Source organism: Saccoglossus kowalevskii, chromosome 20 (genome assembly GCF_978046115.1).
Source record: "Saccoglossus kowalevskii chromosome 20, keSacKowa6.1, whole genome shotgun sequence".
Taxonomy (NCBI): Eukaryota; Metazoa; Hemichordata; class Enteropneusta; family Harrimaniidae; genus Saccoglossus; species Saccoglossus kowalevskii.
Window position 1 is genome coordinate 27,028,903 of NC_140660.1, and position 17,680 is coordinate 27,046,582.

Below are 17,680 nucleotides of genomic sequence, written 5' to 3' on the forward strand. Positions count from 1 at the left end.
GTGATGAACATGCCGCACTATACGACACACGACATTACTTGTTCATATAAAGATGACGTCTGACACGTACGAATTACGTGGCTTTTCAAATAAGCGAACACATAAACTCAGAGAATGACAGTGAGTGGAAATAACGACGCTTAAAGCGCGGTGGTCGTCGCGCAGCGCGTATTCGAATTTCATGTAAATAAACAACGTATTTTACACGCGTTGTATACGTCACTATGAGTCCCATATCGAACAGGACGTGGCACGACGACTGTCGCTCTTTAATAGCTGAATGTTAGTTGGATAGTATTTGTTTGTTGGGTTATACGATTCGGTGTAGGGTCCATAAAAGCTAATAGCCCGAATTTATTGCAACACACCTCTTAATAGAATGCAAGTTCCCCTATTAAAGTTGAGACGTATGGGCCATGTGTATATAATTATTCAATTCACTTCAATGATGCTTTGTAAGGCTTTCAGGCGCATATAGGTCAACTAACTCATCATAGCGGAGTCGGTTATTTGGATGAAAACACGGCGAACCTGAGATTAAAATCTGTCTAATACGAACCAAACTTGACAAGCAAAAGAAATACAACTAAAGAACGTGTGTGAAGAAAGGCAATTATGCTTTGATCGTGACAATGAATTTGAACGAGAATGCGACATAATTACGAGAGAGGAAAGTAAACGTGCCTACTTCAGAAATGTTTTTGAATTCTCAAGATGTGGATGACTGCAGGTTGTTGACGATGTCATCATCCATGAACCCAATAGCTTAGCTCAGTGCCTTAAACTGTACTTTCTTACGGAACAATGCCATACTTACAGACATTCACACACTGGTAAAAATATCGAGTACTTTCTTATTGTGCTCTCACTATCAGAAAATTCAACAATAAATGGCAAAGAAGGGAGCGTAATCCTCGCCATAGGAAACATAACGAGTTGTGTTACGAGCCCCGCCTTCAATGTCCAGACAGACTAGTGGAGACATTTCCACGGACCGCACATACGTGTTTCAGGCGCGGAGTTTTAGTTGTGTGGTTCAGAGACCTGCGTGAATCTGGTTCAACTTGACTCTTTAGCTGTGATCAATGAGAACTTGATGTACTGTATTGATATTCAAATGATCTGCTTTATAAAAAAAAAAAAAAAACTCAATTTATCAAAATCACGACATATCTCGTATTTAAAGCAAAACAAAAAGAAACATGAACAAGTCTTAATAGTTGACAATACTTTCTATACTGGTGAATATCATGTTTTTTAAAATGTTTTATTTTCTTTTAAAATAACGATAATAAGTCACCCCACCCTGTACTGCACCTATTCACTCTAACAGAATGGGTGTGAACATTGTCAGACCAATAGAATGATCACATGGTTCGATTGTGGCATTTAGTGAAAGCAGACATCGCTGGATCCTGCTTAATTTATACTGTTAAGGAAAGTTTTTTCTTCTCGTTATCGAAACGAAAAAATAGGATTATATATAGCAATTTCGGGAATGGGAGGCGACTACCGCCACGGCGGTTGTGGCTACTTACTTGGGATTGAGTGCGTGTTTGTTGTAATAGTTCTCCTCACTGCCACAGGTAAGTGTATATACTCACTTCATTTCATTCACTCAATTCATGTTGATTGCTTGACGTAATATGTCGTTCTAGTTTACGTTACTCGCCGTGGGAATGACACTATGGTTTATCCTTGGCCTATTCCCATTATAGGGGTGTTCATCCTGACACCGAAGACATTCAAGTTCGGCCATTGTAACGATGACTATCATTTTTTTTTTGAGGGGGTGAATTTTCCCAAAAGTTTTACCGCTAACAACAAACTATATGTTGTATCATCAAAACTTAACGACGTGAATACGTTGACATTTTCCTAGGATGTTTTTTTAACTTAAGCGAATAAATGACTGAAAACACGCTGTGAGTGACTTAAAGACCGACCAAGCCTGCTTCGGACACTGACAATTCACAATCTATTGTTATTTTTTGTTTTAATGCTTACTCGCATAATGTCAAATTATTTAAGTCAACAAACTAGTAAAACTGAAGTAGAATACAGAGTAGCGTGCAGACTCGATACGTATTATTAGAATGTCAACACGCGCTGCTATGCTACGTACCAAACACCGGCAGGCGTTCAGCCAACCCATAGAACACATACGCGCTATGTGACGGATGTCATGTTTGTTTATTGCACGCCATTGGAGCCATGCCACGACTAAAACACGGAGTGTGTCAATTGTCAGATGCAATAATATCGCAGTAACGGATGAAATCCGTTGAGATTTTTGTATACCGCCACTTCTGAGTAAAGGGAATAGTTAATATTTGAATTTGAATTTAAGGTGTAACGCGTAATGGTCATACACCAAGTATGACGTCACTAAGGATAATATTGACAGTGACGATAGGCATTCCAAATAAAACAAACAAAACAATAGAATAATACAGTGCTGTTATTCATTTTGGCGGAACCCAAGTTTACGTTTAAGTATCCCATGGTACTTAGCAACTCAGTGATTTCACTCAACTATCGCATTATAACAACTCCAATTCTTTATTTAAAAAATACTAATTTGATTGCTTTCGACGTAGCCATGTGCAATCGTCACACATCTCTCATAATCCTTTACGTTCCCCGTGTTTACGCGGCTAGAATGTAGTGGTTCGATAACACCTACTCATCAATGATAATTAGACAACATGGTCGGTGCCGAAAGTTGCCCTTGATGGAAAAAGCATTGTTCAACCACACCGAGAGATAAACCAGTCGATATGCAACTAGTATCGAAGTTCGATTTTCTGAAGAAAACAAACAATCGGCGTTGACTGGCGACACAAGAACTGTCGCTTAATTACCACGTTGGGTACAGTCGTGTTTGAGGATTTGAACGAGAACCGCAGGGGACTGAGTTTGTTTGAGTAATCACTGAGTTCACCTACTGGTCATGCGATTGTAGAGTGGAACAGGTGTCGTGATTCGCGATTGCGAATTACAGATCTCCCGCAGAATGCCACTAAAGTGTGGTGCATATGTCTACTTGATTGGCTATGTAGCTTTCTCTGATACCAGTGAATTGACATGTATTCACACAATGTCACGGCGATGTCACGCACTTGTTCGCTTGACAGTGGGAAACACAAACACATGTCAAGAGTTTTTATTCAGAAAAAAACTTCCTCAATACAACGCACTTGACCCACTCTTTTTGACTTGTATGCACTTTTATCGTTTTGATGATTTGATAAATGGCTGCCCAACGCCTCATGTTGGTGTCACAATTCGTGCAGTCTTATTTACCGATATTGAGGTTTGTTCTCTGGCTTATTCCCAACTATGCCTTCGTAGGTGTAAATTGGACAGTCAAAACATACACATATTTTAGCGAACATCAAATGAATATAAACCGTTAGAGCAAATATCCTCGTGCACTGAGGAAAATGTACCTTGAAGGGCGGTCGCATCCTGTTCGACATGGGACTCATAGCGACGTATACAACGCGTGTCAAATACATTGTTTATTTACATGAAATTCGAACACGCGCTGCGCGACGACCACCGCGCTTTAAGCTAGAAGCCTACTATTATGATTTCCGATACCAATTTATTCATTTGCAATAAATTGTAATTCCGGACAATTTAAGAATATTGACTTTACAAAAAAGGGGGAGGGCTTATCAGCATAATTTTAGTGTAACCCAAAACAGAATGCTATTTCATTGTTCCAATAGCGGCATGATTTAACATAGTAATAAACCAATGAACATTGTCTTTCGATTTATGACCAACTTTATCACTTTCTCAAATATTGTGAGCAGGCTTTTACCGTAATACGCGTACCAAACGGAATGTCTCAACGTTTACTCAAAGACGTACATGCAATGTATAGGGGTGTTGTCTAATGTCCGCACCATTGTTACTTCATGTTATCCTCGGGGGGCGGACATCCGGGCATTTTCACCGCCTGGCAACCCGCGGCGGTGAAAACAAAGGCCCAAAACTCGCAGAAAACAGTTGTTTGGGATGATTGTTGAGACTCCCCTGAACAGTGTAATAAGATTAGCCCTACGTGTGTAACATATATAAATTCGGTTGTTCGGGATTACTTCAAAGTTGAATTTGTGTTGTTTTCTCGAATTTTCACCGGCTCGACCGGCGTTCCACAGCAGCGCGCACAGAACAGAAATGCATGTACAGTGGTGCGCGTCTTAGCAACGTGGAACGTCTTGTGACGTAGCTCCGCCCCCGAGGATAGTAGTGTTTTATATTCACAGTCGTACGCAAGTAACATCAAACAAATTTTGAAATGTCAAATAAACTTAAAGGGAATGGCTACCCGAACAACACATCGTGTATCTACGTGACGTCATTTGGAGATATGGGGCATACCGTATTTTGAACGGCCACCTATCGTAAACGGCGTCCTCGCTCACAACGCGCTGAATGGCAATCTACATTTCAGAACCCATTCGATGAACCTTATTATAGTGATAACACTTTTAACGCCAATTCATGACCCAGAACTGCGCCTTGTATTATGCATATCCAGCTATGTCTATTCGCGGCTATACGGGGAATCCATCACCTTCTAGCATATTGCTACTACAACTTATTGAACCACTTTCGTTCACTACAAAATCTCGCGTTATGCGTGAAATCACACGTCAAAACAGGACAAACAAAGGTCATAGGGTCGGAGTAACGTCAAACAAGGAGAAGGATTTCATTAACCCAAAAGTATATTGGGGGGGGGGGGTTCCATGCTTAATAATGTGATATGTACATTTGATGACGGTCAATTTTAATAAAGTATGGATATCTTGACGTCATATTGCTCTCTAAAAGGTTGATGTTTTGACATCGAACTATAAAAAAGAAACATTCAATTCGTTTGGGACCGTTCGACCCCGCGTCTTTCACACATTATGCGTGATCTCGCAGTGAAGGAAAATCCCCTATTACACGAAGCGTAAGTTGTAATTGCGACGTTTGATTTGAAATAGCTGCAAGGTATTGAGAGTAGTATTGAATATACACAGAACACGGTTGTCATTTCTGTTACATGTAAACAAACCCCAGTGAGATTACGTGACCCATGGTATCACGTAAATCAACAGGTTGCTGTGTATGTATATATACACCCGTCAGTCGTCAGCTAATTTATTAGAGATTACATGCGATATGCGCAAACAAGTGAACGCGCAAACAACGGAACACGGCGATGTTCGCTTATAGAATCAATCACTCGAAATCACGGGGAGTCGCTGGGCGTGTAAGTTGTTTTCCGCGGTGTCGTACATTTTTAATTTCATTTTTTTCCTGCAACACCTAAAAGGCATTTTTTTTTTCCTTCTTAGTGTTTAACTTGCATTTTTTAAAACAAGTCTTCCAGTCACCCACTGTTTCAAATGTTTGACCCGACAATAATAGACCGCATGCCCCGCACAGACCTATCTAGTCTAACCGCTATGACAAGCAGTGCAGTGTAATGTGTCATTCTTTGTGTCCAACACGCCTGTAAATTGGGGTTAAAGGGTGGGGTGACTACGTTAAACCAATGAATACTTGGTTTGTATACATATACAATATAGAACGAGTTAGGGGGGCTTACTGAATTTCTGTACAAATAAGTCTCTCACAGAGCAGTAATATTAGTACAATAGTGTTACAACACCAGTATAGTCACGTGATCGAAACGAGTTCATTTTATTAAAACACACAATAATAGTTTGGAATTTGGTTTAAAGAGCGGCAGTCGTCGTGTCGCGTCATGCCCGATATGGGACTCAAAACGACGTATACAACGCGTGTAAAATACATTGTTTATTTACATGAAATTCGAGCACGCGCTGCGCGACGACCACCGCGCTTTAAACAAATGACGAACACAAACAAACTTAACAACGCACATTCGCCCATTTCTGAATATTTTGATCTTCATACCTGGATAATCCATGAGAATTTATTTCTTCTCCGGTTTCTCTGAAATTATTTGGGAGCCATGGTAACAAGAATTGTAGAATAAATGAAGTTAGTATGAGATTCTACAGTCATATTGCTAAATAAAACACGCCACCAACATTAAGAAGGTGTTCATTAACGTTGCCGTGTTCACATAGTTGCTATAGATACTGGGTGTACACATAATATACATGACCGGAAGAGAACATGTGTGATAATTTGATGAGTCATGGTGTATTGTCATTTCATCTTCTGTTTGAATGTCTCTTATATTACAAAATATTTGGCTGTGTTGTGTGGCGAACATATTTATAATTACATTTCAGTAGCACCGCATAATCGTATCTGATATACCATGTCATAACCACGTTGCGCAGGGGCGGATACAGGATTTTTTTATGGGGGGGGGGGGGGCGGGAACTTTAAAATTGCCAGACTAAGTTAATGATTTGTTTTATATTATACAAAAACAAATTGAATACATTTTTCAACGGGGGGGGGGGGTCCTGACCCCAAGAACCCCTAGATCCGCCACTGTTACGGGAATTCTAAAAAAAGCCTTTTGGCCAATTCACGATAACAGTGGTACAAAGTTATGTACAATGTATAATGCCAATATATTTTGTATCGATACAGACAAACCAAAACACTTAAAGGATGGTCACGGCCAGCCGTATTCGACATTGGTCTCATACGACTATGATCATGTAAATGGCCAATGTCGACCAGGCCAGTTTCACGTGGTAATAATGTCTAACCAAGCATACCAACTCAATGACGTCATTTGTGATATTTCATATTCACGTGACATTTTTGTCCTAGTACGCCATATTGTTTATTGAGTTTCGAGCTGAGACTAGACGTGTGCTACTAGAAAACATAATTACGACCACTTGTTGACTGAATACTAACAAAAATATATTTCGCCTGCATCACGGACGTGTCATTTACAAATCTTCGTACAAGTACATGCGTTCAGGAAATTCCTAAAAACTACGCTTGTTTGTGATATACAATCAAACATCGTTAAGTATTTAAAACCATATTTAGGACATATTGAGCTGAATGTGTGTTTTGGTAAAGTGATCTACATTGATTTGGACATTTCCAAAATAAAAATAAAAAATAAAGAAAAATAACACCATTTCACTTGATGATAGCTCGCTTTATAAAACCTTTTCACAGTAATCGCTGCAAATCTATTCCACTGAAGCTTTGGATCACAAAACCTGATGTTAACAACTTGTTAGGAATAAGCTTTCAAATCTACTGAATAAAGAAAGATAATCTTCTAACCCAGCGACACGCTGATTCTGCTGCCTTGTTATAAGCAATTAATGTTTATGTCTGGTCGTCAATTCACATATATTCTTGACATCGAGGTTTTTCTTTCAAAGCAAGAACACCATATCGACTGCGAATAGAGACAAAACAGGCGCACCCTATCCGCCCACAATGCAGTGCGATTAACGTGACTCCCAATATTGTAATGTTATTTTACCCTCCACAACGTTACACTATTCTTTGGTTTCAACCTCAATGTCGTTTATCATTTACCACGTATTTACGTGTCTTTGGTATATCAGATAAAATCAACTTTCAGCGATACCTCGGGTTAATACTTAGAATCAAAAGAACAGAATATCTTTGTATTAAATTCTATGGCTAACCGATTTAGCCGTATTCTTCGTATTTTACAATAGTCATACCAGTGTGTTCAGCCCATTGATTTTATTGTATTGTTATAAGAACAGAATGGACGTGTTCAAAACCTAAAGAATTCGTGAAAAAATTGCAGCATGTCTTTTAATATTCTCTCAACTCTCTCACAATTACTCCCGTTCAATACATCGCTCTGTATATTCGACTTTCTAAACACAATCTGAAGGTAGTTTGCTACTAATTTTTTTTTAATTTTGCAATATGGTTTTATTTCATGCTGTTTTTTTGAAAAAATATGTGGTTACCAAATTACTATTCGCACAAGCAGCAGATCAATTTTTATGAACATTGTGTTTTTGAGTCATTCACGTTTGGTTTCTATGGTAAAACCCAAATGCTATATCTTAAAATTCCCTTGGTTACATATGATAACATAAATATAATAAATATATATATAAATATATCTCAAAATATTGCTCAGCGACATGAGATGAAATTCATAGAATTTTATTAATATTTTTATTACTGATAAAACATTAAACAAAATTACATTCAATATAATTAAGTTGCCAGTATGATACTTAGTAATGCTAATAGTTTTCATTATTTATAATGGCAATTTCTATCCCATAATGCAGTGCATATGTACAGTAACATATCCAATAAAGTAAAATTTGAATTTCTATCCCACAATGCACTGCATATGCACAGTAACATACCCAAAGGAGTAAAATTTGAATTTCTATCCCATAATGCATTGCGTATATGTGCATTAACATTTTCAGTAATGCTAAAATAATGATACCACTGTAGGTGTGGATGTGCTATGTTAACATCCTATTACAGCGAATGTTGGGTCGTAACATACAGAATTCACCTTTGACATTTTTCGTTTTTACCCACCTGTTATGTTGAGGATGACAATTCAAATTATGAATGTAATTGTGACTGAATGCGAATGTGACTGAGGTACACTATACACAGGTACACTATACACAGGTACACTGTACACAGGTACACTGTACACAGGTACACTATACACAGGTACACTATACACAGGTACACTATACACACGTACACTGTACACAGGTACAGTGTACACAGGTACACTGTACACAGGTACACTATACACAGGTACACTGTACACAGGTACACTGTACACAGGTACACTATACACAGGTACACTATACACAGGTACACTGTACACAGGTACACTGCACACAGGTACACTATACACAGGTACACTATACACAGGTACACTCTACACATGTACACTATACACAGGTACACTGTACACAGGTACACTGTACACAGGTACACTGTACACAGGTACACTGTACACAGGTACACTGTACACAGGTACACTATACACAGGTACACTATACACAGGTACACTCTACACATGTACACTATACACAGGTACACTGTACACAGGTACACTATACACAGGTACACTCTACACATGTACACTATACACAGGTACACTGTACACAGGTACACTATACACAGGTACACTCTACACATGTACACTATACACAGGTACACTGTACACAGGTACACTATACACAGGTACACTGTACACAGGTACACTATACACAGGTACACTGTACACAGGTACACTGTACACAGGTACACTGTACACAGGTACACTGTACACAGGTACACTGTACACAGGTACACTGTACACAGGTACACTGTACACAGGTACACTATACACAGGTACACTGTACACAGGTACACTGTACACAGGTACACTATACACAGGTACACTGTACACAGGTACACTGTACACAGGTACACTATACACAGGTACACTATACACAGGTACACTATACACAGGTACACTATACACAGGTACACTATACACACGTACACTATACACAGGTACACTGTACACAGGTACACTATACACACGTACACTATACACACGTACACTATACACACGTACACTGTATACAGGTACACTGTACACAGGTACACTGTACACAGGTACACTATACACAGGTACACAGGTACACTATACACAGGTACACTGTACACAGGTACACTGTACACAGGTACACTGTACACAGGTACACTGTACACAGGTACACTGTACACAGGTACACTCTACACAGGTACACTGTACACAGGTACACCATACACAGGTACACTATACACACGTACACTATACACAGGTACACTGTACACAGGTACACCATACACAGGTACACTATACACACGTACACTATACACAGGTACACTGTACACAGGTACACTATACACACGTACACTATACACACGTACACTATACACACGTACACTGTATACAGGTACACTGTACACAGGTACACTGTACACAGGTACACTATACACAGGTACACAGGTACACTATACACAGGTACACTATACACAGGTACACTGTACACAGGTACACTGTACACAGGTACACTGTACACAGGTACACTCTACACAGGTACACTGTACACAGGTACACCATACACAGGTACACTATACACACGTACACTATACACAGGTACACTGTACACAGGTACACCATACACAGGTACACTATACACACGTACACTATACACAGGTACACTGTACACAGGTACACTCTACACAGGTACACTATACACAGGTACACTATACACAGGTACACTGTATACAGGTACACTCTACACAGGTACACTCTACACAGGTACACTGTACACAGGTACACTATACACAGGTACACTATACACACGTACACTGTACACAGGTACACTGTACACAGGTACACTATACACACGTACACTATACACACGTACACTATACACACGTACACTATACACAGGTACACTGTATACAGGTACACTGTACACAGGTACACTGTACACAGGTACACTGTACACAGGTACACTATACACAGGTACACAGGTACACTATACACAGGTACACTATACACAGGTACACTATACACAGGTACACTGTACACAGGTACACTGTACACAGGTACACTCTACACAGGTACACTGTACACAGGTACACCATACACAGGTACACTATACACACGTACACTATACACTGTACACAGGTACACTATACACACGTACACTATACACAGGTACACTATACACAGGTACACTATACACAGGTACACTGTACACAGGTACACTGTACACAGGTACACTATACACACGTACACTATACACACGTACACTATACACACGTACACTGTACACAGGTACACTGTACACACGTACACTGTACACAGGTACACTGTACACAGGTACACTGTACACAGGTACACTATACACACGTACACTATACACACGTACACTATACACAGGTACACTCTACACAGGTACACTGTACACAGGTACACTGTACACAGGTACACTATACACACGTACACTATACACAGGTACACTCTACACAGGTACACTCTACACAGGTACACTCTACACAGGTACACTGTACACAGGTACACTGTACACAGGTACACTGTACACTGTACACAGGTACACTGTACACAGGTACACTGTACACACGTACACTGTACACAGGTACACTATACACACGTACACTATACACAGGTACACTGTACACAGGTACACTATACACACGTACACTATACACAGGTACACTCTACACAGGTACACTCTACACAGGTACACTGTACACAGGTACACTGTACACAGGTACACTGTACACTGTGCACAGGTACACTGTACACAGGTACACTATACACACGTACACTGTACACAGGTACACTATACACACGTACACTATACACAGGTACACTGTACACAGGTACACTGTACACAGGTACACTGTACACAGGTACACTGTACACAGGTACACTCTACACAGGTACACTGTACACAGGTACACTGTACACAGGTACACTATACACAGGTACACTATACACAGGTACACTATACACAGATACACACGTACACTATACACAGGTAAACTTTACATACACTGCAGGCACGTAAATACGAACAATTTTATCGGGCACTGTGTCGTGCGATGTAATGTTGCTTGAATAAAACTGGGAATCATCGTTCAGTTTACGTATATAGTTTAGAAAGAAACCTTAAATTAAAGGGATTTCCTAAAGTCTCCGGTTGTTCTGTTTTCTGGTGATTTTTTAATCATATTTCTGACTTGAATAGATTCAATTTCCCGCAACAATAGAACTCAAAGTTTGTAGGAATTTTCATTCTTATTATAGTCAGATCTTTTTAGGCTTTGCTTTGTTCTTTTTTTTCTTTTAATTGTTATTTTTTTTTTCAAAAATATAAACAACGTACATAGAAAATTTCGTTTGTGTTATCTCAAATAACCAGAGTAGGTTCTGTATGCAGTAATTATGGCATTTGTGCGCAAGCGTCAAAATCCAACCATGTCTGTATATAAAGCCTTCTGTGATTGGTTACTGAAATTTGCGAGAGTTGAACGTGAGCTCTCCGAGTGTTTACTTTTTTAGAACTCGAGCTTTCTCGAAAAGATAATTTCAAATATTAGAGAAATGATCAAAAAAATGAAAAAAAAAAATCACAACAAAAAAGGAGTGAGTAAAATAGAAAAATGTGCAGTATAGACGATAACACTGTATCTTATACATCAACTTTCGTCTGATTTCAGTGTATGTTTTTATAAGACATATGCCTTTGCTCTATGCACATGCCCGCACGCAATAATCTGTGGCGCAACAAGTGCTTACTTTCCAATGTCAGTTTTTAATCATCGGCGAAAGCTTGTGGAAAAAAACACCCTAAACCTGTGTTTACCGTCGTGGTCTAGTGCAGGGACAAGTAGAGGTCAACGCACTACTTATAAATGGTAACTTGTGTCTAATTGTGTCCCAGATTTCTACCTAACGTGTTGAGATTTATTTGTTACTGCATGCCCACCAGGCCCTTCCTAAAATATACATTTTTTTAAATAGGCCTATACGGGAAAAACATTACAGTAAATCAGTATGACTAATTTGCGATACTTATCATATGAATGTATTCGGCATTTCTCCATGTCTTCGAGTCCACGAACGCAGTTTGCTAATGTTTTAAATGTGGTGATTGCCATTTAAATATGAATGTCATGTTGAGCTAGTAAGACGGTATTTATCCTCTTCAGACAAGTTATCACATGACACATCGTTTGGTTTCTTTCTAAACACATATGCTTACCATGTTTAAAATGTAAATTATTAGCGGATATAATAAAGACCATAAGCGCGGTGACTTTGTGTGACTTATGCATTTAGATATTTCGAGGGATAGTACTTTTATATGCGAGTATAATATGTGCGTGTTAGATAGACCATGGAGGTACAAACAGATTTGTTTATACCCCCATGGATAGGCCTTGTCAGAGCAGTGGCGGCACAGGAGGCAGAGGGGGCGGTCGCTCCCTCGAAACAAATATTGGAGAGGGGGGCATCGCCCCCTAAAAACAATCAGAAACCCTTTGTGCCAGCAAAATTTGCCTCTCAAAATGTTAGAAATAGCGTTTCAGAGAATCTAAATTTCAAAATTGTTAATGGGAAGCACCCCCTAGTAAGGTCGCATCTTCGGCGCTGGGGATGGTGAGCAGATCTCACCCCCCCATGCAAAATACAGTGCCGCCGCTCCTGCAAGAGGGCGCCAAATGAACCTGGAGCTAAATTGTAAAGCCACGTAGGTAAATACACCCACTGGGATTAACCTCATAACAAATATGACCTTAGACGATTAGTTGAAACGTGGTAACTCATTACAAAATATGGTCGGTTACAACTAGAGTATACAATCACGTGACATACCCGAAAACCGCGGTGTTATGTGCGCGCGACATTTTCCCGATTCCTTCAGTCTCGTTGGAGGTTGGTTCATGACACATACTGTCACGGTCTGTGCATAACAACAAATTAGTCAAATAAATGCAAATTTTCAGTATTCTGTGATTTTGTTTTAGTTGTATCTGCCATGCAGTGATGTCCTAGATAGACATTTGGTGAATAATTTTATTTATCATCCACAAATGGCTTCGAACGAGACAGCAGACTTACCCGGACAAAAATTATATTTTGTATGCATATGTTGATGGTATTGTCTGTAAAAGAACGGACGGGTTAGCGTTACGACACGCTGCTGATCGTATACACTCACAATGTTAACAGATATATACCAGTGGAAGGCAGAGTGTCACACTGTCCCTTCGTACAATGCATCCACGTCAATAGATTTGATTTAACACGGTAACACCACATATGAAGATTAATCACCAGGGCGGTTGTGGTCGTCCGCGTCCTGTTCGATATGGGACTCAGCGATGTCCACAACGCGTATAAAATACATCGTTTGTTTACATGAACCATGTGTGTGACCATTCGTTACATAGTATAGTATAGTATAGTATATTTTATTTGACACTAAATAATATATTTTGTTACATTATCTGTGGTCAAAAGACATTAAATATAATAAAACACAAGTACACACACGAGACAAAGAAAATACATAAATAACTAAAGTCTAAGTAAAATTACTTATAGTAAAATAGTATACATATTAGACTAACAAAAACATTAATATTCCGTATAAGAACACAAGTAAACTAAGAGACTAATGCGTAATAACTTTACTTATTTATTATAATGATCCGGTTGTCTACAGAAGCTTGTTACCGAGATAGGAAAAGCAGGAATGACACTGTTTTGGGCAGTGACGTCACAGGGCCATGACCGTTCATGTTTTAAAGGCAAAGAAACGTTTATCTTTGGAAATATAGCATATATATTAAAGCGGGAGGATTGTCACCTGCGCACGCGACGACAAAAACTCGCTAAAATTGCAAAGGCTCATGGGTAGACGATTGTCTATGCACGCTATGACCATCTGACTCATGCGCAGGTGACGACTCCCGCTTTAAATTCAGAATATTCTCAGAATTCCATGATTGTTAAAGTCGAATTTGTTTTTCACTCGTACTGTGAATGGCATGTGCATTCACTTATATCAATATAACCAGACATTCCATCGTAGACCACTTATACGGTGTGAATATTATTTACAATTGAAAGTCAGTACTTTGTTGCTTCCGTCAACCACCAGTCAAGGATGTTTTAAGTTTATGAAGTATATTGTAAAACGTTTTTATGTTCATAACTGAATGTATGTATTGTGTATGTACATAGTCCCTCTATAGACGGACTGTGGTATGTACTTGCATTATTGCCGTTATCAATACAATCTTTATGTCGTGATGTTTGTACAAGGCGTCGTCACATATGATGCATGTACGTACAAGACATAGTTACGCTAGTCTGCACAGTCTGACCGATGTACGGTTGTAGCCGAAACGTATCGATTTATTATAATTAAATCTGGTCCTTTTACCCGGTTTTGATTGACCTTCGTAATAATAATAATAATAATAATAATAATAATAATAATAATAATAATAATAATAATAATAATAATAATCTTGATTGAAACCGTATCCCGGAGTGGGATCTTAGTTGAAAATACAATAAAGTAATACAATAAGATAGCAAAAAAACAAACAAACACAAGACATTCATAGACAATTGAAAAGAAGAAAACAAAAATTAAATATCCCCATTGTATGGATCACGCGACCATCAGTCTGATTAAGTAACCAATGGATTACAGATATGACTGCTATGAATTAGTTGTCTGCGTTTGAACACAACAAACCCATTAAAACATCGTCCATAGCGCCAATCACAACTATTATCGTGAATTCATCTTGATGAAAACGGATACTTTGAATCCAACGTGACAAAGCAACAAGATATGCCCCCCCCCCACTCAGGATCCATAGGGGGCCGCATGCGCGTTCCCATTTTCTCGGGAAGGAGGGTACTTTTTGACGATCTGTCTCGGGAACATTTTCCCGAGAAAATCGTAGAAAAGGGGGTATTTTTTGCTTGTTTTCCCGAGATTCTCAAAATAGGGGGTGTATTTCAAAACACTTCCCGAGATATACAAAAAAGGGGGGTTTAAAAGGAGTTCTAGACTGAAAAGTTCCCTAGATAGGGGGTGAAATTCATCGGAAAAGCCCGTGAAAGGGGTGGTTAAATTTTCTTCTTTTCCCTAGATAGGGGGGGGTAAAAAAAAATGAGGGAACAAGCATAGCCCCCCCCTAAATATAGGGAGTGGGGGGGATATGCCGTTCTGAAATAGTGCTCCTGTATTTGCACCTACTATTAAACTGTCCATGTAAATATGGTATTTTGAAAAGTGGTCGCGATAACAGAGGAGACTTGACAAATATTTGGTAGTTAAAACAAGTATCGTGGCTTTTCCGCATTTATTTCTAAGATTTATTAACTGAACTGTAGTATTGTAATATTACGTCATCTATATTATATATTTATTTGCAGCACTCTCGATAACCACGGAGGACTACGCCACGGATTATACTGATGTTACAATTGAATCTGAATATACAGGCACCACCGCCAGGACCACATTTTCGCCAACACAGACCGTGGAAAATACGCAAGGCTTTAGCACTGAGAATACATTTACTGCAAGTACAACGACATTTGGTGACAATTTAAGTTCACAATCAGAAACAAATGTTCTATCAACAATTGAAACGATAAAAAACATACCGAGTGATACCTCAGGGTCAACCGACGAATTTACGAATAATACGCCGGGGCTTACAGGAGCATCTACCTCGGCAGACAAAACGACGGCAGACAAAACGACGGCAGACAAAACGACGGCAGACGAGAACACGATAGACGGAACCACGGTAGACGACACTGCGTTATACACAGCAATTTCCGTTTCGCACGAAACCCAGACGTCTGATGTACCGGAAGTTACGACAGACTGCCCCGATTATACGGAGTGTAACTCCGAAGGGAGAACGTTTATTGGCTCTTTTAGAGTGACCAATCTAGAATGGGACGATAGATACTTGGACCAATCAGACTGCCTGTATAAAACATTAGCAAACAGCTTATATAATCTGGTAAGTTGAAAAATAAACGACTTTTTATAATTGCTTTGTTACTATATAATGTTACTCTCTAATTCCGGTGTGTATTTGGTCCATTGCTTTATCTATAATGCATTGCGGTATAAAGACAATGCAATATTGGTAAATAATGAATATTTTATTCACCAGTGCTCTCTACTCTCAAAATTGAAAAACAAATATTAAAAGTGAAAACAAAATATCCTCAAATAAAAGCATTCCGAAATGATTACAATGTTTTAGAATTAAAATACCATTACCACGTGACCTTACTATGGGACATCACAACGATGCATTACTGTGAGATATTACCACGAGAACCTACCACGAAAACTTACCACGAGATATTACCACGAGAACTTGCCACGAGATATTATCACGAGAACTTGCCACGAGATATTATCACGAGAACTTACCACGAGATATTATCACAGGGTAATCCTATAAGACCTTACCACAAGACATTACCACGGTGCGTTACCATCAACCATTACTACGGGACATCACTACGAGATATTATCACGAGACCTTATCCTGTGATATTATCTCAAGAAATTACTATAGGAACTTACCACGAGATATAATCACGGGATATTACCATGAAACAACACTAAAGAACATCCTTACAGAATATTATCACGAGATCTTATCATTTAATATTACCACAGGATTTTGCCACAGGAAATGACTACGGGAATTTACCACGAGACCTTGTCACGGGATATTATCATTTGACATTACCAAAGGAATTACCATAGGAATTTGTTACAGGAACTTAACACGAGAACTTGTTTCGGGATATTACCATGACAGGACATCTCTACAGGATATTACCATGACAGGACATCTCTACAGGGTATTACCATGACAGGACATCTCTACAGGGTATTACCATGATAGGACATCTCTACAGGGTATTACCACGACAGGACATCTCTACAAGGTATTACCATGACAGGACATCTCTACAGGGTATTGCCATGACAGGACATCTCTACAGGGTATTACCATGACAGGACATCTCTACAGGGTATTACCATGACAGGACATCTCTACAGGGTATTACCACGACAGGACATCTCTA

The 17,680-nt window shown here is 39.2% G+C and overlaps 1 protein-coding gene across 1 annotated transcript; it reads left to right on the forward strand.

Moving 5' to 3' along the window:
- Positions 1 to 1,377: 1,377 nt before the first annotated feature.
- Positions 1,378 to 16,750, forward strand: LOC144345248 (uncharacterized). Its single transcript, XM_078006830.2, has 2 exons — positions 1,378 to 1,586; positions 15,989 to 16,750. The coding sequence occupies exons 1-2, from the start codon at positions 1,499 to 1,501 to the stop codon at positions 16,597 to 16,599; spliced, it is 699 nt and encodes a 232-aa protein (XP_077862956.2). The 5' UTR covers positions 1,378 to 1,498; the 3' UTR covers positions 16,600 to 16,750.
- The last annotated feature ends 930 nt before the right edge of the window (positions 16,751 to 17,680 follow it).

Coding starts and splice junctions, on each gene's coding strand:
- LOC144345248 (XM_078006830.2), top strand. CDS start 1,499: ATGGGAGGCGACTACCGCCACGGCGGTTGTGGCTACTTACTTGGGATT. Junction 1,587..15,988: donor AGTTCTCCTCACTGCCACAG/GTAAGTGTATAT, acceptor ATTTATTTGCAG/CACTCTCGATAACCACGGAG.